We start from the raw sequence: 24,648 nt of genomic DNA, 5'->3' as shown, positions 1-24,648 counted from the left end.
TTGTTTGTAAAGAAACCCGTTTTTCCTGTGGATTTTACTCTCTCGAAGAGCGAGTGCTCTCGTTTCGGCCATCTGGCAGCACTGGATCTTGCAAGCTCCCATAGGCTACCGCAAGACTAAAACTTGAAGTGGAGCCAATGCATTCTACATTCGAGTTTGAGCTGTCTCTGCGCGCTGGTCGTTCCACCGCTTGCTCGTGTCCCGTTAACCGTTTGTTGTCACTACAATATCTTTTTTTTTTTGGCTCCCACCTTTTGCGCGCGCGCAACGGCAATCTTCTAACTAACCCACACTCTCCAAAGAAGGAAAAGGAAACAGAAAAGTAATCAAAGGAGGCGGAAGAAAGCTGAAATTGCAGAAGAACATTTGTTCTGTTTGTCTAAAAAAGTGCAAGTGTTTTTATTGAAAACAAGTTGACGAAAAACAAAACATTTAACTGCCAACCAAAAAGGAAGTAATATTACACTTTTTTTTTTGCAAATTTTTGTTTTGTTCAGTGTTTTGATTCGAAAATTAAGGAAGCACTAATTAAATAAGAAAACCAATAAGAATAACCAACAAAATGCAGCAGAAAGTTGAAGAGGTGAGTGAAGTAACCATAATTTATAATCTAAAAATTATATACGTATTTCAAAACAATATTTTTTATAATTTTTCAAAAATCTATCTTTTTTTCAAAATCTTTGTTAATATTTTTAAAGATAGTTATTAATAATTGCTTTTAAATGGAAAGTTTAAATAGATCTCATTACTTTGTTCTCTATTCCTGTTCTTTTTTTTTGCTACGCCTCCGCCTCTAGGCCTCTAGGCCCTCCCCCCTTGGTATTTTTTTTTTACTAGCATTTCATTGAACTCTCTAGCCCGCCCCCCAAAAGCTGCGCTGCTGCGGTTGGCGTCGCTGCTGCTGTTCTTGCGCCTCTGCCGTGACGTTCCATTGACTGATTTTTCCGACTTTCCGCAGCAGCAGCACCACCAGCACCACTAGTACCACCACCAACAACAATAACAATAACAAAAGCAACACCAAAACACCTAAACAACAACAACAATAAGATCGCGCCACAATTGTAAAATGGTTTTGTTTGGTTTTTCATTTTACATGTGGTTCTTCTTGTATTTCTTTCTTTGTTTTGTTCTCTTTCTCCCACAGGTGGTGCTTTTTTTTTTTTATTTTTATTCTTTAGCTTTATTTGCACAGTTGTTAAAGTTTTTTTTTAGACAATATATAGTAGTATATCTTTTTTTTTTGGGGAGCTGTCTTGATCTTTGTGGGGTCGGGTTCGAAAACCAAAGTCATGGTAAGAGCTGTGAAATTTTCTTCGCCATTGCTTGGCCATTATTCTCTCCCATTCTTTAGCTTTCCTCCTTCTTCTCTAAAAAAAAAGATAAAGAGATCAAGCATTAAATCGAAAAGTGTGCCACAAATGTCAAGATCGATAAACGAAAATCGAAAAATCCATCCCGATACACAGAAAACTATTACCAATCGGTTTTAAAAATCATAAAATTTGTAGAGGATACTGATACCTTTTTTTCCCTCTGTGTATTAGACAGTGGGTGGCTGAAAATTCAGAATAATACCAACAAAACAGCTGTTTTCTCAGCTTACTCAACATGACCTCCTCCCCCACCCAAAAAAAAAATGATATTGTTTTTAAAAATCCATCAAAAAAAAAAAAAAGAAGCAACACGGAACCAACAAAAATAGAAAAGAAAAATAATATCAAAAACGGAATGTCCAATGTCAGTTGCAAGTAAAAGTCGAAAAACCTGTAAAGACAAGGATAGCCGATGTCGGTGAGCGAGATGACTGTCCGTGACCCAAATAAATGGCAGCGAACGAAAAAAAATGCCTCAAGAATTGCCATGGACATGCTAAGAGCCAGGCTAAGACGACAAATGATCGGCACTGGGAGAAATAAGGAGCCAAGTTGGTAGTTTCTTTGCCAAATATTGCCAAAAATAAAGCTTAAAATAAAGTAAAGTTCATATTTTAGACTGGTTTTAGCTTTAAGAATCTTAAAAAAGTCTAATAACTAAGGCTAGTTGTCTTTCTTAGTCGGAAACTTACTTAAAACATCTCACTTTTAGGCTACTATCTTAATTGAGGTTATTTTAAGGGCTGCCAGCTTTATTTGGTAACTATTTAGCGCTGCCAACTTGCTTAAGTTTTCAAGGGAAGCATAATCCTCTAATCTGGTAGCTTTTTGATAGAATAAAATGATTAATTATTTAAGATTTAAGCTATATCGAGTCTATAAACCTGACTCAATTAGCTTTGATTTTTTTAAGTGTAAACTCATGGCCAAGTGATTGAGACTGTCTGATTGGCCATGGCTTGAGGATTTGCAGCTCCATCGCCAGGTCGATGAGATTCAGGGCAGCCTCTTCTGAAGAAGATCTTCACTTGAATTGGAAGAATTGGAAACTTGAGAGCCGAAAAGCAGATGTCTCAGAGTCCCAAGTCTAGTGATATAAGCCACTATAAGTGCTATATAGCCACTGAATACTTTTTCCTGAATTTTCCAAAAAACCGGTTAGAATTTGATGCATCATTGGGGATGATGGTCTATTAAAATTTCGCTTTTTTTTTTTTTTGTTGGCTGGTTTTTTGCGGACACAGACGCAGTTGGTAGTAAAATTTTCACATCGATTTTACTCGTTTGGCAATTGAAAGTAAAAATGACCCAAACCGGTCAGGACACAACATCCGAACAGACAAAAAGATGCTATCCTGACCACCACCCCCGTCCCCGGCTAATGAATGTTTTTACCAAAAATTTTCCATTTTTCGGGGGGGCTTTTCAAGATGGGAATTACCAAACCGAGAAACAGGAAAATAATGACTAGCCCAGGGGAAGCTACTACTCCATAGTGATGATCATAATAAGCGCAGGGAAAGAATCATAAAAAAAAAAAGAAAAGACCTGAGATATAATTATAAAAAAAAAGATGGGATACTTGGGATAAAAAATATAAAAAAAAAAATAAAAAGAGTGGGAGAGACGCGTCTAATGGAAAACGCAAACGCAACGCAAAGTACGCGGCGAGTTGTCGTGTGTCGATCGCCGTAGGGGAGGAGAAGGTGGGGGTCAATGTCTGGGTTCAACAAACCCTGACCTCTGGTGAAGTGAAAAACGAAAAAATACAAAAAAAAATTATGGATATACGAACGGAGAAAACCCCAAAAACAACAGTTATTATTGAGGCACTCGAACCGAAAGAAAGATGAGAGATCTTATCCCCAAAAAAGCAAACAAAAAACTGGAGCAGTTAAAAAAAATAATATTCCTGGGTTGTTAATGGTTTACAAATTATTATAATTTAAAAAAAAAGGTAATGGTTATGGTTAACCCCTGTTTTTTTTTATCACATCTTTCGAAATTTGTCAAAAATGTGCTAAAAAATTAATTGATGAGCTTTAAGATAAATATCAAATCAATCATATGCTAGACCATCATAGAACCAATAAAAATGGTCAGTAATTAATGATGTTTTAGACATTGTAGGGAAGATTAATATTTAGCGGGGAATACCTTTCCAAAAATGTCAAAAAAGTTCTGGGAGTAATATGATAAATCAAAGTTTAGAGGTTTTTAAGAATTTTAGTAAAAAAAATATGACTCTTTGCAATTATGGTTGATAAATGGTAGGGTTTTAGGGTTGCTTACTCTATTTGGGTTCTAATCAGCACTGCCAACTTGGTTTGTAGGGTTTCTGAAGACTAGAGAAGGTCTACCAAAAGTTTTCAAGTTGATTCAATAGTTTTTATTGAAATATATGGTATATGATAGGTTTTAATGAATTTAAATATTTGAAAAGAGATAATTCCTTAGAAATATTGTAGATAAATGGTCTTTAGTCTATTTAGTTACTATTTAGAGTTTCCAACTGGGGTTCTAGTGTTTCTGAAGTCTAAAGAAGCTCTACCAAGATTTTTTAGGTTTATATTTAATATTTCTTATGATAAAAGAATGAATTATATTGTTGAAATAAGAATTAAGAGATAATTCTTTGAAAATATGGTCGATAAATGGCTTGTAGTCTATTTAGTTTCTATTAAGAGCTGCCAACTTATATTTTTTTAAGTATCTATAGTTAGGAGAAAGCCTACCTAGCAATTTAAGGTTTTTTTTTAAATTAATACTCAAAACTACGATTGATAAATGGTATTTTCTTGAGATTCTTACTATTAAGACTCTATTTAGCTTATATTTTCTAATCAGGCGCTGCCAACTTGCTTTAGATTTGTAGAAAGATACTGTTAGAAATCCTATTCTTGAAGAAAATCAAAAGTTTTAGGCTTGAAAGATTTTCAATAAAAAAAGAAAACTCTTTAGGGTTTCCTACTTTATTTACTTCCCTCACCAGGACTGCCAACTGACTTTAGTTCTCTAGAAATATCAAAAATTAGAAGAAATATAGCAACCTCCTTCCAAACTTTAGTTCATAAATGCATTAGATGCATTTTGGATAATCATTCGGTTAAAGACCTGAAACTTTCCTTCTGGGAAAAAGAGCTCAGCCTTTCGGCCTTTTCCCTTTTCGCTTTTCTGGGAACTTTCAATTGCATCTCGTGCCACACATCTGGTGGAAACACTCTTTCGACATCTGGAGTGCAACTATGACCGCAAACAATGGTGAATATAAAACAAATATTATGCATCATAAATTTCACCGAAGACGACGAAACACCTCAGAAGAAACCGGTTCACAGCCGAAGCCTCATCAGTCAGTTGGAGTTTATATATTTTTTTCGAATCATTATTTTTCGAGTTCTGACGACAATGAACTCAAAAGGCAAAGACCCAGACCCAGACCCAGACCCAGCGAAAAAGCGAAAATGGGGATTACGAAATCGATGGAGACCCACATATCTGAATGATAATAGTAATAAGTCTCACATAAGACCCATTTCTTTCGATTAGAAATTCAAATGAGGGATCAGTATATGCTTTATATTATATTGTATATCTTTTTTTTTTTTTGAAACGAAAAGTGAATGTGAATGAATGCCTTGAGTGACCGTTAGCGTTTAACGATAAAATGCTGCCACAACAATGCAATGTTTTTCTTTTATTCACCTCTGGGATATATCTTTTATTTCACTATAATTTTTCATCTCCTCCACCTGCTATTTGGAAAGCTGGATTGCTTTTTTTTGAACTATATATATATGGTATTTTATGCGGCAATCTTCGGGGGACTGTGACGAAGAAAATCGAATAATATAGTATAGTATAGCCAGATGATGGCCCGATTGCGGGCAGTCAGTTTATCGTTTACCGTTTACCGTTGGCTGGCTGATATAATTACTCGATTTTATAATTTCTGCCATAACCCATAACCAATAACCCAAAAAGCGTGTCAATCAAAGTGAAAGAAAGAAGTCATCGCTGGCCAGTCGCTGCCGATCGCCGGCTATTATCTCACAGATACAGATACAGATACAGATACGAATTGAGGTTCGATCCGATTGCAGTGGATCCCCATAACACATAATGCCACGGAGAGAAAAAACGAGTGTTGAATAATAGATGGTTTTTAAAGAGGGGCCTATAGGTATAGTTTGGTTGGGAGTTTTTACAAGAAAAATAGTTAGGATCTCTTACTTTATAGAGAGGGTGTCAGATATCTTATTTTGATGGTATGTTTCTATAGAGGTTTTTTAAGTACATAGTTTGTTTTAATAGTAAATACAAGGAACTAATATAATTGGGAGTAACTAGGAGTAAATATAATTTAATAACTAACATAAATTAGTATTATATTAATACAAGTAATAATAATGTTAGTCAATATTTAAGATATGTATGGTTTTTTTCGGTTTATCTTCAATCTTCTGAGTTCTTCAGGGCTATAATATAATATTGCATAGATTATTTATTGGAAAAAGTCTTAAGAGGTTCTTTAAAAAGGAACTATTGTGGAACTATACATATATCTTGCTAGGTTCTTTGGGGACTAGGTTCTTTAGGAACTAGGTTCTTTAGTAAAGAACCATGTAGATCTTAGAGAACTTTTATTGAAAAAGATGTAGTAGAAAGAAAGATATATAACTTCTATAGCTCTTTAATAATAAAAATATTTCTTTATATTTCTTTTTAAATAGGTAACTTTATTCATAGAAGATCTAGAACTACATTTATAGATGCCTAGATAGTTCCATACTATAGATAGCTATAATATCTTACCATAACCCATCTTATAAAACGAATATCCAGAGTAATTATAGTCAAAAAATATAATATTTCATATAGGTTAAGTATCGGAGAATAGGAACCCTTAGTAGATACCTCAAATATTGTCTCCTTTCTCTCCAAGTCTCCCCGATTTCTCGCAGTGCCCACAATTAGTAAATCAATTGATTGCCTACCTCCGTCGAATCGATTCGTTGTCATTGCTGTAATTTCGCAGCCAGTTACAGATCCACGATCGCTGATTATCCCAGCTGTTGGGTAGTATAGTATAGTATGTTTCCCCCAAATTGATTTTCGAGTTGCCCCCGAGTGTTGCAACGGAAATCATCCACAAAGATGACGAAAGCTGCAGTGTCTCAGCTGGAATATCTGACCATTATTCGTTCTTTGCTTTGAAAGTTGGGTCTCGCGAGAAGAGTCATCCGAGAGGAGAAGAACGTGCAAGACTTGTAATGAGATTTTGGCCTTTTCTTCTAGAAAGTATGTAGATGGCATCTGAGGTATCTTGGGAAATCTTGTAATAAGCCATATCATCGAGGTGCAATGTCATAGGTTGCCTTTTTTTTTTTTTCAATTACCATTTGATTGAAATGTTCGGAGGGGAGAGATAAAGAATCGGAATCGGAATCGGAAGAATTCTCTACCCTCAAGAGTAGAGTGTGAGAACATGAGTAATTAGTTTCTCGAGATACCAGATAGTAGATACAGTATTTTGCAAGTTTATTTTCATTGATTTTCCAGGGAAAACTTTCGTTCCCCCCCTCCCAAGCCCAAGGCCCCTTTTGGGTGACCCTTTTGGGAAAAGTGATTTGCTTGGCAACCTTAACCCATTGGCACCATTGTGTGGCACTCTCTCTTTCAATTAACCCACAAGCAGTCACCTGTGCATTTTCACACTCCTCCTCCACCTCCAAATGGCAGTCATGCCACATGCCACAGTACCTGGATTATAACTTGCAACGAAATCCAAAAATCATAAAATGTAAATGGCAGAAGAAATGCAAGAAATATCAATTAGATTGCCGCTTTCGATTGCATGTCGGGCATTTTGTTTGTTCGACTTGCAACCATTGCAACTAGCAACTTGCAACTTGCAACCATTTTGTGCTACTTTACATTTTTTCCACACAATGTGGCATCCCTGACTATGCTTTGTTTTCTTCGCACTACCATGAGGTATTTTCTTTCTTGAAAAATTTGAATGAAAGCTTGAAAGACAAGTGTCAATGGAAAAAGCGTGTCGCCATCATCATCATTATTATTACTTACTATTATTATTATTATTATTATCCATATCCAAATCCAAATCCGAAAACTAACTAGACAATGGGCCGTGTCTGTACTTTCTCCAATTTCAATTGAATTTTTCCACCTTTTTCCACAAGTGGGTGGTATATCATATTTGGTCATGAAATGGCATTCGATTGCAGTTGCAATTTCTTTGGGTCCCATATAGTGCCTCCTATATAAGTCAAGGTTCTATTGACTTGCGGCTTATTGAGTGATAAGCCCCCTGCCACTATCAGTATGAAATATCTGCCCCGATAACGATGCCCGCACCATTCTTTCTGCCCATAACAGGTGTATTATAGCCGGGTATATATATCTATAGTATAGAGTTGGCTCTGAAATGGTTCCCCAAGTTTGGCAATTCATCAATGTCAAGGTGGTGGTGGTGGGCGGGGCTGCCAGACTGCTAATTACCATATGGCTAACGGCATTTAATGTCCCTCGATAAGAGCCATTAGCTTGAAAGGTTGCATTCTGGCTCACTATCGATATTTATCGATTAAAGTAGTTTTCCACTGTGGAACTTTAAATAAATGATATATCCATAACAAGATCATAAAAATATATATTTAAATACCAAGGTTCCATACACACTCCACCCACTATATAGGGCCTCTAGACCCACCAATACCACACAATATTAATGAAATCATGGACTTTATCTAATCTCACCGAAAAAAAAGCTCCATTAGCCGCCACTCCGATATCTTTCCTTGAAGAGAGCTATATATTTTTTTTGGACAAATACCCAACAGACATTGAACAGAAATTCAGATTTATAACTTCATAATTATAGTGATGATATCGTTGAATATTTTACAAGTCTGGCCACTCTACTAGTTCAACTATTTTGGAAAAGTTTCAAAGACCTCATAGCTGGGATGAGTCACCAAAGTCAAGTGAACTTGAATATAGTATTTATGGCGATAAGGGTATGATAGCTGATAGGCCATATCAGTCGTAATTTTCCCTGAACACTTATAGGTATTCCGAAAGGGTGGAGAATGTAGGTACGTAGTACACCTGCCTCTGGGGGCGCCAAGTTCTTGAGCTCCCTTTTGGCCAAAAGCTGCAAAATAAAATGATAATATTCCACTGGGCTCTATATTGTAAACATATAGGTGTATATATGTTTCCTATTTTTTTTTTGTGTTTATTCTACTGGAGTGGTAGTGCCAGCCAGTCCAAGGGGGGAATGTCGGCAAATGGCCCGAAAAGGAAACCAGAAACCAGATAAGATACTTTGGCAAGCTTGTTGTTCCACCTCCACCCCTCCTCCATTTGGCTGAAAAGTAATTGAAAATGCCCGGGCTAATTATAAATGGCACTCTGATTCACTTCTATATGCTATGTCTCGGATTGCAGTCTGTATTCTGCCGGTTGGTATTTTATTGATCTATACCTGGGAATATTCTTGGTAAATCAGAAATTGGATGGTGGAGGAAAGGGAGGACTTTCATTGTGACTTTGAGGTTTCAAAATACTATAAAGCTAGTGGTTATATCTATAAAATCTATACTAATCGATTTTATAGTTGGTTTTAAAAGCTATCGATTGGAAGTACATTCATATAATTACATATAACTCTCAAGATGGTAATTATATCGATAGACTTGTTCCATACAAAAACATGAGGAATATAAATCAACATAAATGGTGTTTTAGTTAAAAATTTTGGTCTATAATGATCTATATTGACGATCTATCTATACCCTTTAGGGCCTTTAGGCTTTAACTATTGATAATACCTATAAACTATGATATTATAGTAAGCTTTACAAACTATCGATTGAAACTTCATACATTTATAGCTCATAAGATGGTGGATTATATCGATGGTTTATTGATAGTTTTGAAAATAAATGAGAATAGTAGGTTTTTTAGATCTTACCTTTAGTAAAAATCATAAATCGATATAAAAGTAAGCTTTACAAACTACAGGCTTAGGTTTTAATATAAAGATTATATCGAGAGGCTTACAAAGAATGGAAAATTAATGGGAATATAGGATGTTTTTGTTCTTAATTTTATTTATATCGTATATTTGGGATCTATATATCAGATATTGGATAATCAAGGCTTTTCAAAATACTAAATAGCTATTTTTACCATCTATAACCTTGATATCATCGATTTGATTGTTTTTCTTTACAAACTTTCGGTTAAAATTGGTTCATAATATTAAGACTACATCGATAGACCTAAAACCATTTAGGGATATACGATTTTTTCATATATATGGGATCTATGTATCGAAAATGGGACAATTTAGAATAAATTATGTTTTTGTAGTGACTTTAAGGCTTTAAAATACCAAATACCACTAGATACTCTCTATAAACTAGATATTTATCGATATTTTAGTTAAATTAGAGATGGGAATCTGAACTAAAGAGTGAGAAGAGAAGGTAAAGTCCTCAAAAGTGCTATTAGTAAAGATACTTTAAGTCCTAGGGATGTATTATAACATATTATAGGTTTCAGATATATTTTATAAAGAACCCCCTTACCAGAAAGAGTTAAAAAAATCTAAAAAATATTAAAAAACTATATTTTGTAGTGTATTACCGATCTCGTGCCTCTTGTTTAGAGTCTGTAGCTGCATTCCCCTTCCCCAATCCAATTTCCCTCAATGAAGCCATTTCCGCCGCCACCTGCTGAAGCCACTACTAGTAGCCACCACTGTCCGGTATTTGTACAACAATGGACGAGTGCTGCTTAACGGTCGTTGCAGTTAGTAGCATTGACTAGCCCATGTATTACCACTAAATAGCCACAAGATCTCGTCAGTGACTGGTCCTCGACTGTCACCAAAACACAGTAACATAAATAAGAGCCACTGACAGTCCAAGAATCCCCCTCTTTCGATTTGAATTTGAAATTTTTGTCGCTGCCTTTCGCGTTATTTATGTATCTCTGACATGATTTGGCAATTGTCTTCTTTAGCGGATCTCCACTCTGTTGGTGAGTCTAGATCTCTACTTTGTTTCTAAAAGCGTGGGAAAGACATTCCCACATTTGTTATGCTTCTTATAAGTACATTTAACTCTAAATTAGAGTCGGAGAGATATATATTGTTATAGCGAAGGTGTTTCGGGGGATTGCATTGTGATCCAGTTTCTCAAGAGACCAAGTACACTGAAAATTACTTTATAAAGTTTGCTAGTCTAAAGCTATCAGGTATCAGGTACCAATGTCCAATATATACTTATCTGGGCACTATCTGGGCCCTCTACAAGTGCATATACCTCATGAGTATCTGTTTAAGCCATTTTAAGTCTACCTGCCACCACTAGGCGGGTGAAAGGCAACAAATTTTCACAGCACTTGGTCTTAATAAGTATGCAAAACCTTTCACAAAAAAAAAAAAAAAGATATATATATATATATATATGTATTTGAGGTAGAGACCCAACAACGATAATGATAATGATAATTTTTACGACTGCGGACAGTGAGGTTGGAAAATATGAAGCTTATAAAGTGCAGTTAGCATGTCTTAAAGACGTCTAAACAGTTTACCGTTCGTTGGTGGCTAAGCGGTCGCTAAATGTCATAAAAGCGGACATCGGACACTAAACAATGCTACCTGCAACTGCACTTCATTTACAAAACAAAACAAGAAAGCAAAGCTAACTTCGGGCGGAGCCGAAGTTTATATACCCTTGCAGCTATAACCGGATATATATCGCAAACATCGGATATAGTTGGCCGATCCTTATGATTACATCATAATAAAACCAATTAATTACAATAAAGAATCTAAAAAAAAGTCCCAAGCTTCTATCTTCAAAAATTCGAAAGTTGATATTTCTACCAAATACCATTTCCGATCGTTCAGTTATATGTCAGCTATAAGATATAGTCAACCGATCGTTATGAAATTTGGTAGATCGGATTGACTGACCAAAAATAGAATGTGTACCAAGTGCCAGCTTTCTATCTTCAAAAACACGAATGTTGGGTCATTTCCGATCGTTCAGTTATATGGCAGCTATAGGATATAGTCGGCCGATCCTAATGAAATTTTGTAGGTCGGATTAACTGGCCAAAAATATAATCTGTACCAAGTTCCAGCTTTCTATCTTCAAAAACACGAAAGTTGGGTCATTTCCGATCGTTCAGTTATATGGCAGCTATAAGATATAGTCGGCCGATCCTTATGAAATTTGGCATGTCGTATTATTTTGCCAAAAATAGCTCTCATGTCAAATTTGAACTCTCTAACTCTAAAAACACCAAAGTTATACCATTTCCGATCAATCAGTTATATGGCAGCTATAGGATATAGTCGGCCGATCCCGGCCGTTCCGACTTATATACTGCGTGCAAAGGAAAGAAGGGTGTGTGCAAAGTTTCAAGACGATAGCTTTAAAACTGAGAGACTAGTTTGCGTAGAAACAGACAGACGGACAGACGGACAGACGGACAGACGGACAGACGGACATGCTCATATCAACTCAGGAGGTGATCCTGATCAAGAATATATATACTTTATAGGGTCGGAGATGTCTCCTTCACTGCGTTGCACACTTTTGGACAAAATTATAATACCCTCTGCAAGGGTATAAAAAGATACAAAGATACAAATATAAAAAGATAGAAAAAGAAAATCCCATCAGAGTACCAGTCCGAGTCAGTTCATTCAAGTTCAGCTTCGGTGGGTGTGTAACTGGAGTTGGAGTGGGTGGTGGGGTTTTCTTTTTCTATTTTTCTATTTTTCGGTTTTCGGTTAACTGTTTTTGGCACTGGAAAATGACCGTTAACCGTTCGTTTGGTCGGCACTTTCCTTCACGTCGGCGGCAGTGAAATGATTTCGCTTTTAATCAAAACCCGCCAGAAGAGCTTTAATGCCAACTTGTCGCCGGATCTCGACACTCAGACAGGCGCTAGTTATCACTCAGGAAATGGAAACAAAATCAAGGGGCTATACCTATATAGTTTTGCTTAAAAAACCAGTAAAATATTTGGAAATTTTTATTTATTTTATAGAGTTTGAGGATTTCATTTTTAGAGCTTCTTCTAGGGCTTATTTTCTTCTTCTGGTGGGCACAATTATCGATACTTTTGAGAGAGAATGGCTTAATATATTTGTAGGCTTAATCTATGGATGTTTTTTGATAGAATACTAACTATTTTTGGTTTTTTTTATTTAAATGAAATGGAAATTATAGCGTTTTTATGTCTTATATGCATATAATTTTACGATTAAAAGTTACTATCGAAAAGAAGACTTCTTGAAAGCAAGAAAGCAATGGAATATTAAAGATTCTCAATTGTTTTTATAAAGTTTTTAGATGTATTATATAAAGTTTTATAGAAAAATCTATCAATACTATTGATAAAGAATGCCTGTTAGTCCAATTTATCGATATTTTTCTAAAAAGTAACTAATTTTAAATGATTAAAAGTTAAATATAAAAAGAACATTAAAGATTTCTAATATCTTTCATAGAGTTTGTAGATAAAACCTTGAAATTAAAGCAAAATTATAGCTTAGACTTCCTAAATCTTCTCTTAAGAGCGCTTTTTAAGCAAATATATCAATATTTTTTAATAAATTGCTAAATTATTGTTAAAATATATATAAAATATGTTTATTAAATAACTAACCACATTTTAAAAACTATTTAATAAATTCCTTTTATCGGATCTTCACTTTAGTTTGCCGTCTGACAAAGCAACTCAATTAACTCGCTTCGTGTATCTTGTATCTGAAGTATCTGAAGAGTCTATTTGTTCCATTCGCAGAAAAGTATCTGCGCTATGTGTGCTCCATAGGTGCTCTTTTTTAGGTTTTTAGGTTTGTGTTCTGTTGTTGGTTTTTGTTTCGCAAATATTTGCCATTGTTTTGGGTGGAGAACACATTTCAATCAAGCAGCCACACCACACCACACACCAGACCAGACGAGTATGAAACACAGTTTTCAATTACAGCCAGAAGACAGATCAGAAGACCAGCAGAAGACAGACTAGAAGACAGACCAGAAGACAGACAGACAGAACACAACGGCAATTACAAAAAGGCCCACAAATATGTGGTTAGTACACACACACTGAAAGAGAGATACAAACGATCGAGATACATTGGTATCTGTATCTTTTACGTGCTTCGTGAAGCGCCGCCAAGCCACCAATCCGTCAAGTTCAAAATCCATAGCACGCAACTGCCAGATGTGGCAGTGCCAGTATGGTATCTCAAAGATACAGATACTATTCGTACTAGCATCTAGTATCTTTTGCAATGCAAGAGTGTCAATGGCCCAGTAGCTACATAGCTACAGCTGCCACTGGGCTATGTTTTTTTTTTTTAATTTAATTGTGGCTGTGGGATGACATAATGGTGGACACCTCCCTCCCAGGTCTTGGGCCTCCAGACCCCCAAGTCCCCAGCCCCAAGTCCCATGTCCATTTCCACTTCCAGTTTCTCAGTTTTTCAGTTTTCAGTTCACGTTTTCTGGGCCTGGTCTTTGGAATTCACAATTGCAGGCTCTCTGTGACATAATTTTGTTTGGCTTTGGTTTTTGCTTTATTTTTAAGTTTTTATTTATTTATTTTTTTGTTGCCTACGCAAGTCACATATAGTGGAGTTGCTCTACTTCAGTGACATGGCGAATTTTTTGCATGGGAATTACTTTCATTTGCAAAAAACTTATATAATCGTTAAAAGGGTATCTTAAAAAAGGGTAAAGGGATGTTTTTAAGATGTTTTTAAAGAGGTATTTTAAGGGGATAGAGTTAGTTAAGAAATAAGATAGGTTGGATGGAGAATATACCATCTTAAGATCTTTAATAAATTGAAAGTAGGATAGGTATTTTAGAAGAATTGTAGGATAGGAATAGTTAAAACATAAACAACTGGATAATATTGTAGTTTAACTATATAAAGTTCTATAATTTATATAATATCTTAGACTTTGGTTATTTCATAACCTTTCCACTTAATATTCCACTTTATAGAGCCTTAAAAAGGTACTCCTTATAAAGATACAGACATTTGAAAAGAACGAAAAAAAAAGAATGAAAAGAAATCTTCACTTTTATAAAGATACTAAAAGATTCTATATAATGAGATTCTTTATAATAACACTACATAATACAACATAATAATAATACTAAAAATATAAAGATACTCCTTATAAAGAACCCAAATTGCTAGCTTTTGTATTTTTCAACATTCTTAAAAGTTCTGGGAAAAATTATGAAGCTTTATAGAGAACCTCCTGTTAACATCATCTTTTTCTAAGGAACGATTATTTTCATATATTTACATGTTTTAGATTATTAGGATTTATAGAGATAATCTTTATAAGGCACAGCATGTAATGTAAGATATTCTAATGGTATTTATACTATATTTCATTTAGCATTATTTTTAAATAAATTCTTATAGTGCAGAGCTTTACAAAGATAATCCTTATAAAGAACATGAAAATCTTCACATATTGTAAGGTATTTTTAAGTTTTTTTTAAAGAAGAGACCATTTATTTAGTAGTGTTGCAACTAATTTTGTATAAAGAATTCTTCATTTCTTATAAAGAACCCAAAGAACTGTAGAACTATCCAAAGTAGTATTTTTCATTGAAGGTTTTCCAAGAAAGTTATTAAAACATTTAGGATTATAAGCCAAGTTCTCTATAAGAACACGACAAACTTTAGTTTGAGTTCTTTCTATAAATACCATATATAATACCCATATGACCAATAATATCTCTTGTATTTATATAAACTTAACCTTAGTCCCAATACCTACCCCATATCTCCACTAATTGCAGTTCTTTCGAAGACTTACGAGCCTTTGATGGAACCTGGAATTCCAGAGAAGTAATTTCCTATCAATAAACTTGTTCCGCTTGCGATTACACGGGGGTTCTTGGCATTCCTGGTGGGGTTTTGTTCTTTTGGCCAAGAACTGAGTCATCCGACTATCTTTGGTTTATTGACTATCTTGAGTCTCGACCTGGACTCCCCTCTCCAGGGGCACTTACTTTAATGACCAACTGTCCGGACACGGATACGGATTTGGAATTCGGGTTCGAGGCCAAGAACCGAACTAACTGAAAAGCAAAGCCAAATTAATGGCCAAACAATTCGCAATCAAGTCCAGATAGTAACGAGTCGAAATTGAAAAAGCAAACTCCAGTTCGAGGCCCTGATTTGGCCAGGTCACGCATATGGTGATTGGAAGTGGAGGGGGGAGTCTACCTTAAATGATGATCCAATCGCTGTTGACCATTTTATCAGGCTAGTGGGCCGCTTTCGGGCTTATCGGGTATTCGTTTTTTGGTAAACACATCACAGAACGAGAACCAATTCGAAGGCTCGAGGAGATAAGGCCCCAAAAAGCGAATTGCGCAAAAATTTTAGTTTTGACCTCGATTTCCCCTGGAATTCCCATCCACCCACAGCTCCGAAGGATCCCCTTGGGCCCTCTCGTCGTGGGCCAGGTCTGGTTTATGGCCATGTTTGTTGACCAATTTGCCAGCTTTGCTAATGGAGATTGACACTTGAAGAAATGCTACAAGGTCTTGCTATAATTATCATCATTTCTTTGAAGAATATCTCTCATTCTAAAAAATCTTTTCTTTCTGTGTGTTTTTTGGCCAAAATTCCATATCTAATGACAGCAACGGTCCACTCTTAATGCTAATGATGGCATCGGTAATGCCAACGATATGGCGTCATAATCGACACATGCTCCCAGTGCATCCGCCTTAGATTTCCACCACAGATTATCTCTCTTTGGTGTCTTTCGATGTCTTTCTTCTGCCAAATAAATGTGGCTGAGATTTGCGGAGATCACGATTTTCTACGGCTATATGGCACACAAAAACTGGGTCGATCGGATCGTGGCCAAAACAGCATAGCGCCACGGAGTTATACATGGCATTTGGGCCAAAAAAGATAATGACATTGATGGGGAATACTTCTGGAATACGTTCTTGTAGAACACTTATTGGGTGTTGTTTTTGGGAAGTTCAGGGTTAATATATGATAAGTAAGAGGGGTATATTTTTGAAAAGAAGCTTCTTCTATATTTTAAACATTTTTCTAGAATTTTTAAAAATTTTTTAAAATTTGCACAAAGATTTTGTATGATATTTACTTTTGTTTTATTATTCCACCATAGTTTCTGTTAGTTAGCCTCTTCAATTATATTTTAATCAAAGATTCTTGAAAACTAGTTCATATTTGAAATATTTTCAATATTTTTCTGGTAATGGTAACACTTTTTTTCGATCTCTTAGGTATAGTTTCCTTTTAGAAAGACTTTTGAAACTAAGTTTGATATAAGAGTTTGAATTAAAGACTTTTGAAATTGAAAACTTCTCTTTAATAACGAGTTTAATAATAGCTTCTTTAAGAAAAAATATCTTTGAACCATTTTCATTATTTTATAAATATGGCAACACTGTTATTTTAGATTCTTAAAGTATGGTTTCTTTTACAAAGACTTCTTTATAAAAAAATGAGATAAACTTAATAGAAGAAGTTGTATTCAAGTTGAAAACAATACAAGACTCTAAGAACTAGATATCTTTTAAATATTTTCAATATTCTTCCAACATGGTTACCCTGTTATTGGAATATATACATATACTGGTAAAATTAAACCAAATGTTTGAACCCAAACCTGACAGCCCTGTTCAAAAATATATACATCTTTTGTTTATTGTTAGTGTTTTTTTATCTGTTTAAAATATTTCTGGTATTGGCTGTTTTTGTTTATTGTTTTTATTGTTTATTGTTGTGGTTTTGTGTTTTAGCTTAGTAATATTAATAGTACTTGTAGTTGTACTATATTTTTTTTTTGCACGCTTCAGCTGCAACTGACGGCGGTCACCTCGGCGAGGAAAACGCTAAATGAATTGCCCCAAATACGTGTTGCCTCTACGCGATCATCACGAAGGTGATGATGACGATAATGATGACGATAATGATGATCGTTATGCTAATGCTGGGCGCTCGCCTGGAAACGCCAGCAGCAGCCCAACCAGATCAACCAGCACTGAGAGAAAAAAGGGCTAAAATAAGAAAAGGGATTTCTTAAATCTTAAATAATTATTAACAAATACTAGTATATATATTTAATTTTTTTTATTTTCGATAAACCTTAAAGATTTCTTTCAGTGTAGCTCTGTTTTGGCTCGAAATGGATCAGTTACTAGAGTGTAAGAAAGAGAGAAGAAGCCAGCGAGAAGAGAGCTTATGGCTGAAGAAAGACAGCGTGGAGAGGGGAAGAAAGAGCCCTAGCCACGGTCACGTTTCTTGTCACGTTCTCCCGCTGTTGTTCATTTCTTCTCTTGCTCTTTCTTTTTCTTTTTTTTAGCTTCTTTTTTTTTAGTTTTTTTTACCTGCTAATTTTTTTAGAGCGGGAATATACACTATTTTTTGTAACCCCAAGCTAATTGATTCTTCAAGTTCGAGAAGATATGGGTTTCTAAGGTCTTTTGGTGCCAGAGTCGTAAAAAGTGTTGGAAAAGCCTCTTTTTTAAGGGCACTTTTAAAGTTACTTCAGTTATTTAATTAGTTTCTTAGTTAGTTAGTGGCTTAGTTTGTTATTTTCTTAGTTCTTTCATCTAGATTTTTAGAGAAATACCAAAATCTACTGTCTTTAAAAGTTTTCTACCTTCTGAATAAAAATACTTTAAATACTAATAAGTAATACTTCAAAAGATCGTTATTTTATAAGAACTGCAGTATCAGTTTAATATAATCGACTAATGCTTCATAACTACTTATGGTAATTATTATAGTTATTACAATCATTAGTTCTATTAAAAATACTGAGTATATTTTATTTCTTAATATTTTCTAGAAAGAAAGTATCAAAAAGGATCCTCACTAAGAATTCTAGTTCAAATTAGTTGGAACTAGTTCACAGGGAACTCTAAAAAATAAACGAGTTCGAATCTTAAATCCTTTTTTTTTGTATTTTATAGATTTTTTAAATATTTAAAAATTGTAGAAAATCCTAAAATGTTTTAAAACAATATAATATCTAATAACAAGCCTTTAAACTTATTTTTCCCATTATTTAAATCCACCTAACTGGGTATTTTCAATTCCAAACCTTTAATCAAAGCTTGTTGTTTATTTTTTCTGCTTTTTTTTATGTGCTTGCCAATTTGCTTTGTGCTTTGTGCTTTTTGTAGTTCTTGTTGCTCTGGTTGCTGATCTTGTCGGAGAAAAGCAACAACAGCAACAATAACAACAACATCAACATCAAAAGCAACAGCAGCAACAAATTGCAACCCGCAAGTCGCAAGTCTGCTTTTATACACTCAGAAAAGCATGCTTTTTTATTAGAATTCTATTTTTTTCAAAACTTTTTTCAAAAATTTATCAAAAATAATAGATTTAAAAGAAGTAGTATTTTTTTTTTTAATATTTCAAGCTTTGTTTTTATATTTTTTTTAGTTTTCTTATTTAATTTCTCAATTTTAAATTGTTTTCTGTGCTTTTTGTTTGCTTTTTGTGCTTTTTTGCTGTTACTGCTTGTTCACGCGACCCATTGGGCGTTTGACCCCAGCGAATGTGGCATGCAAATGGGTTCAAACTTGGACAAGAGCCGCATGCCATTTGCATTCGCATTCCCATTCGAGTTTGAGTTTCTTTAGGAGATGGAGATGGCGATGGAGTTGGAGTTGGAGTTGGAGTTTCCCCCTTGCGGTAAAATCGCGCGCCAAAAAGTCAAAAGTGACAGCCGGCGGAGGAGCAGCTGTCAACTTGACTTTAGGCAGCTGCCGCCGAATGTTGCTGCTGCTGTTGCTGTTGCTGCTGCAGTGGCAATATTGCCGCTGTCATTGCACTTGAACAACACAGCAACATTGCAACAAGTAGCCGCAACACAAAAAAAAAAACGGAAGTTTGTAGCAAGTTTTTTTGTTTTCTGTTTTTTTTTTCGAACCTGATCACTAAATGGTGGACAGGACAGGAAGCATTTCCGATAAAAGAGGGTCTTCTCTGGTCTTTTTTTTCTGGGGGGGTTTTTTATTAATTAAGCCCTCAGGATCATATATCAGGAAAATAATACCCCTGGAGTAATTAAGGGCTTGTCTTACAAGCAATTAAAATATTAAATTACCTACTAGAGTACTTTTTTCAAACTTAAACTTGAAAAGTATTTATTTATTCAACTACTTGAGGAGTTTATGAATTTTTTTATTGTCCAGTTTTCTCTATTCGGCATTTTTTTTATTTATTTTTTTAAAAGCAAGTGAAAACGAAGCACATTTTTTGATGGCCCAAACAATTGAGTGAAAATCTGCATCGATTCGTTGCAGTCACAGTGACTACAAACGGTGACTCAAAACACAGTATTTCTTTAAGATTTTTATACAAAAACAAGAAAGCAAAGCTAACTTCGGGCGGAGCCGAAGTTGATATACCCTTGCAGCTAAAACCGAATATATAGCGCAAACATCGGATATAGTTGGCCGATCCTTATGATTACATCATAATAAAACCAATTAATTACAATAAAAAATCTAAAAAAAAGTCCCAAGCTTCTATCTTCAAAAATACGAAATTTAATATTTCTACCAAATACCATTTCCGATCGTTCAGTTATATGTCAGCTATAAGATATAGTCAACCGATCCTAATGAAACTTTGTAGGTCGGATTAACTGACCAAAAATAGAATGTGTACCAAGTGCCAGCTTTCTATCATCAAAAACACGAAAGTTGGGTCATTTCCGATCGTTCAGTTATATGGCAGCTATAGGATATAGTCGGCCGATCCTTATGAAATTTGGCATGTCATATTATTTTGCCAAAAATAGCTCTCATATCAAATTTGAACTCTCTAACTCTAAAAACACCGAAGTTATACCATTTCCGATCAATCAGTTATATGGCAGCTATAGGATATAGTCGGCCGATCCGGGCCGTTCCGACTTATATACTGCGTGCAAAGGAAAGAAGGGTGTGTGCAAAGTTTCAAGTCGATAGTTTTAAAACTGAGAGACTAGTTCGCGTAGAAACAGACGGACAGACGGACAGACAGACAGACGGACAGACGGACAGACGGACATGCTCATATCAACTCAGGAGGTGATCCTGATCAAGAATATATATACTTTATAGGGTCGGAGATGTCTCCTTCACTGCGTTGCACAGTTTTGGACAAAATTATAATACCCTCTGCAAGGGTATAAAAACAAAAAGATGTAAACAGTTTGAAGCTATGATCTCTCGAATGGCACTTTCTAATGCGACAAAATGCGGAAGCACATGAATACCTGCAACATTCACACACAAACAAGAGAGCACCCACGTGGAAGTGTCAGAGACCTTTGGACCGCCCCAACTGCTCCCCAAAGCCAGCTTGGTGACCCGAAATAGGCTGACCTATCTGCTCTGCAGGGCCCCCACCCTTCTTCAAAGCAAACAAAACCCAGTGGCGACAGTTTTAAGGCCGGAATTATGGCTCAAATAGGAAGTATTTAGTCATCAAATGGGTGTATAATGATGGGCTATGGAAAGTGACAGGGAAGGAGATGTAATCATGGGGGAGTATGGGAGTTACTAAGAACAGAGTAGTTTTTAGAAGCTAAAAAATGGGCTAAGAGCTTATCTTCAAGATTTGCAAAAAATTAAAATAATAAAAGAAATAAATTATAGAAAGAGAACTGAAGAGAAGTATTTGAATGTTGGAATAAGTTTAGTCTAGTAACTGTAGCTAGTCTATAACTATATCCAAGTATTCTATAGGTATGTAGCTAGTCTATAACTATTTCAAAGTATTCTATAGGTTTTAAGCCTTCAAATCGTAGACCATCAAAGGACACTGCCGCATAATGTACGGCTCATAGCTTAAAAAATACGGGTAGAGAGTATAAACTTTAAAAATACTACAAAATATTGTAATAATAACTATGTAATATATCCATACGTATAATAAATACGTAATAATAAATATATATAATAACTTACGATTACTTAATCTTTTATTAATTATTTTCGACATACTCTTAGTTACAATTTCTTTTCTAAAAAAAAGTGCAAGTTATTATCCAACCTTGTCGCTAAGGTATGACCTCTAAAAAGTAGCCCAAAACTTTCAAACCCCTCACCATAAAGAAACCCCCATATAAAATTTATGCACCCCTATAAACTAAGCATATTTTAGTTTAAAAAAAAATGAGAAAAAAAAAAACTGTAAAGATACTTGCTAATTTGTTTGGCAAATGCGAAAATTTATGCAACATTGTGTGGCACGCAAAACAATTAAAAAACAAAAGCCCGGCATGAAAGTTAAATAAAAAACAAAAAAACACTTTTACTCTCAATGAGGGCTTTTTGTTAAAAAAAAAAAAAGCCACAAAACCAGAAAAGCAGATTTTCAGAGCAAAGAGCCAGCGAACCGAAACCCAACTTCGATGTCACGCACAATAATCGGCTTAGGTTACGCTTGGGTCCACCCTAGACCGCAGTTAGGGGCCACTTCGTGTGTGGTTTCGAACTCCCCATCGTAGCTGCCAATTGGATTATGCAAACTTTATTTCACGGATGCATCTGCATCTCAAAGATACAATGCTTATAGATGCGGGTGTATCTTGTTGTTGTTGTATCTTTGCGGCTTGCAACATCTCTTAAAAGTGAAGGCGATCGTGGCAGATTCGATTACACGCAGCTGGGAAGCTCGAAGGGTAATCGGAGCTACTTCGATCACTTCCGATGGATGGGATTACCAAAAAATCACTGAGAGAAAAAATTCTAGAATAATATAAATTTTTAAAATAATTTTTAAACCATATTTTAAAACCCCCTTTCTTACCTTTATTTTTCTTTCAGAAAATCGATCCCCTGACACGCATCCAGGAGGAGATCAAGGAGGTGGTACGTCGCGAACAGGAGTACCGCCAGCTGGCCACACTTTCCTCCGGCGGCACTCCCACCACCCCTCTGGCAGTGGAGTTCGAGACATACACGGTGAACGGCAATGACTTTGACGACCAGCCGGATGTGGACCAGGAGCAGGAACAGGATCAGGGTGTCCTGGTAACAGCTCAGCCGGCAGCTGTCCAGACCACCTCGCTGCTGCTGCCCATCGATGAGCTGTCGAACACACCATCCCTGGCCTCCAGTGTAAACAGCCACAAGGAGGAGAGCCTGGATGGTCAGCACTCGGACGATTCGGGGATCTCGGCCTCCTCGCAGAACATCAACTCCAACAACAACAACAACAGTGGGGCTAGTAAGCAGCCCGTCAAGCTGACCCTGGTGACCCGTCAGGAGCAGCGTTACATTGGACCCAATTGCTATAATATGACGCCGGAGCCGCCGCAGCAGAAACTGATCACCAGGACGATTTCGACGCCCCAGCTGAGTGGGCTGCCCCAGAAGCGGCAGTTCTCGTTCGGTGGCTCCACCAAGGGGGTGATGCAGCGTTTCATTGCCTCGCACGGCAAGCTGGGCTCGCCGGCCAGTCCCGGCAGCCTGCCCCTCTCCTCGCCCCTGATTTCGAACGGAAAGGTCAGTCCCATCAACTCCCAGAACTCGGGCCTCAAGCTGAACACCCGCACCGCGCTGGCCTTCTTGGAGAACGGCAATCCGACGCCGACGACCGTTACCCTCTCGCCGGCGGCCATTGAACGGGACTCCGAGGGACGTCCCCTGCGCCGGGGATATGTCCCGGTGGAGCAGAAGATCCAGCGGGAGCTGCAGGACCTCAAGTCCCGGGAGTCGGAGCTGAAGCGGCTGCGCAAGATCAACAGGCAGAACACGCTGAAGGCTTCCCTGGACAAGCTGTAAGTTACTCATTATTCTGGAGGATCTGTTTCCTATAATATATATTCATCTACTTGCCAGACAACTCAGCACAGATGACGAAGCCGATGTGGACGACGACGATGAGGATTCCGAGGTGGAGCACTGCTATGGACCTGGAAAGCTGCGTAATGCCCAGTCTACTCAAGAGCTAGATCGTAATGGGTGAGTATCTATATGGAGTTCATGAAAAACCCAACTAATCCTGGAAATCCCTTGATAGAAACGAACCAGAGATCATCCATAAACCATCGGGTAATCGCAGCCTGAATGCCACCGCGTATCTGGCCAATGGAAATGGCACTTCGAACGGAAGTGGAATGCGTCCGGCGATGTCCTTGGCGCAGCTGTGTGACTTGACGCCGGAGGAGGCGCCATCCTCCCGTGGCCTGATCGCCCAGTGGGAGAATCTGATCAAGAAGAACGCCGAAGGTGGAGCGGCCGTAGAGGCGGTTATTTAGAGGATCAAAGATCAAGATCAGTATCATCGGAATCAGTATAATCCGTGGCCACCAAGCGATCTGGTGCAGAGCAGACCAAATTATAACTAAATATATGTAGTATGCATGATATCCTTATATCCTTACCCTTCCAATCCTCTCCCATTCCCTAAAAAACTAAAAAAAAAGAAAATCAACGAATTAATCTTAAAAACAAAAAAAACGAGTAATTTGCAAATAATCCTTAAAACAAAGAAACTGATTTGAATTGCCTGTACTTAATTGTATAATTTATAATGTTTACGTAAACGAACTCTTTTGTATATAATTCTTCGTATTTTCGACTTGCTTATAATTTATTACAAAAAAAAAATCAACTTTATATATGTTATGTAATACCCACTACATAAATAATAATATTAATATTATATATACTATATATATATATACAAACAAAATACAAAATGTATGAAACCAATATGCAAAAGACGATTAAATAAATTATAGAAACACAAAAAAAAAAACAACCCGATGATATTCCGATCAAATGGAATATTTAATGAGTGGCTGGCACAATTCTGTAAAACTTTTATCCGAAGGTACAGGTGCTCAGAAAGCGGGAATGGGTTCTGGATTTTCAATTACTTTCCCACTTACTTACTCTTAATTCAAATGCAAATTTAAAAAAAAAACCCAAATACGTATAAAATTTGAAAAAAGCTTGCGAATATGTTTAATTCAGATGCCTAAAAGTATGCCAAGATTTGTGAACTGAGACAGTCTACTAGAATGTCAAACCTTTCCGAGAATGTCAAACCTTTCGGAGCTGCGCACTTTAAGGACCTCAATTTTCCACTTAAAAAAGGATAACAAACATCCTTTACCTTTTTATTTCTAAAAAGCCAAAAACGCTCTTTCTATAGCGAATATCTCAATCAATA

General features: G+C 36.3%; 2 protein-coding genes across 2 annotated transcripts in view; one reads left to right on the top strand and one right to left on the bottom strand.

Annotated features, from left to right (window-relative positions):
• LOC108120146 (box C/D snoRNA protein 1) overlaps positions 1-24,648 on the bottom strand; it is a 142,159-nt gene that overhangs the window by 8,290 nt on the left and 109,221 nt on the right. The gene's annotated exons all lie outside the window — the stretch shown is intronic.
• Positions 142-24,206, top strand: mdu (meduse). Its single transcript, XM_043210180.2, has 4 exons — positions 142-583; positions 22,293-23,248; positions 23,310-23,432; positions 23,491-24,206. Exons 1-4 carry the CDS (start codon positions 563-565, stop codon positions 23,726-23,728), a joined length of 1,338 nt encoding a protein of 445 aa, XP_043066115.1. The 5' UTR covers positions 142-562; the 3' UTR covers positions 23,729-24,206.

Source organism: Drosophila bipectinata, chromosome XL, assembly GCF_030179905.1.
Source record: "Drosophila bipectinata strain 14024-0381.07 chromosome XL, DbipHiC1v2, whole genome shotgun sequence".
Taxonomy (NCBI): Eukaryota; Metazoa; Arthropoda; class Insecta; order Diptera; family Drosophilidae; genus Drosophila; species Drosophila bipectinata.
This window is presented reverse-complemented; position numbering and strand designations above follow the sequence as displayed.

What these genes read in the sequence shown, in the direction of transcription:
- mdu (XM_043210180.2), top strand. Translation starts at nt 563, where the DNA reads ATGCAGCAGAAAGTTGAAGAG. An exon ending in TGCAGCAGAAAGTTGAAGAG is followed by an intron (nt 584 to 22,292) that starts GTGAGTGAAGTA and finishes TTTTTCTTTCAG; the next exon opens with AAAATCGATCCCCTGACACG. An exon ending in AAGGCTTCCCTGGACAAGCT is followed by an intron (nt 23,249 to 23,309) that starts GTAAGTTACTCA and finishes TCTACTTGCCAG; the next exon opens with ACAACTCAGCACAGATGACG.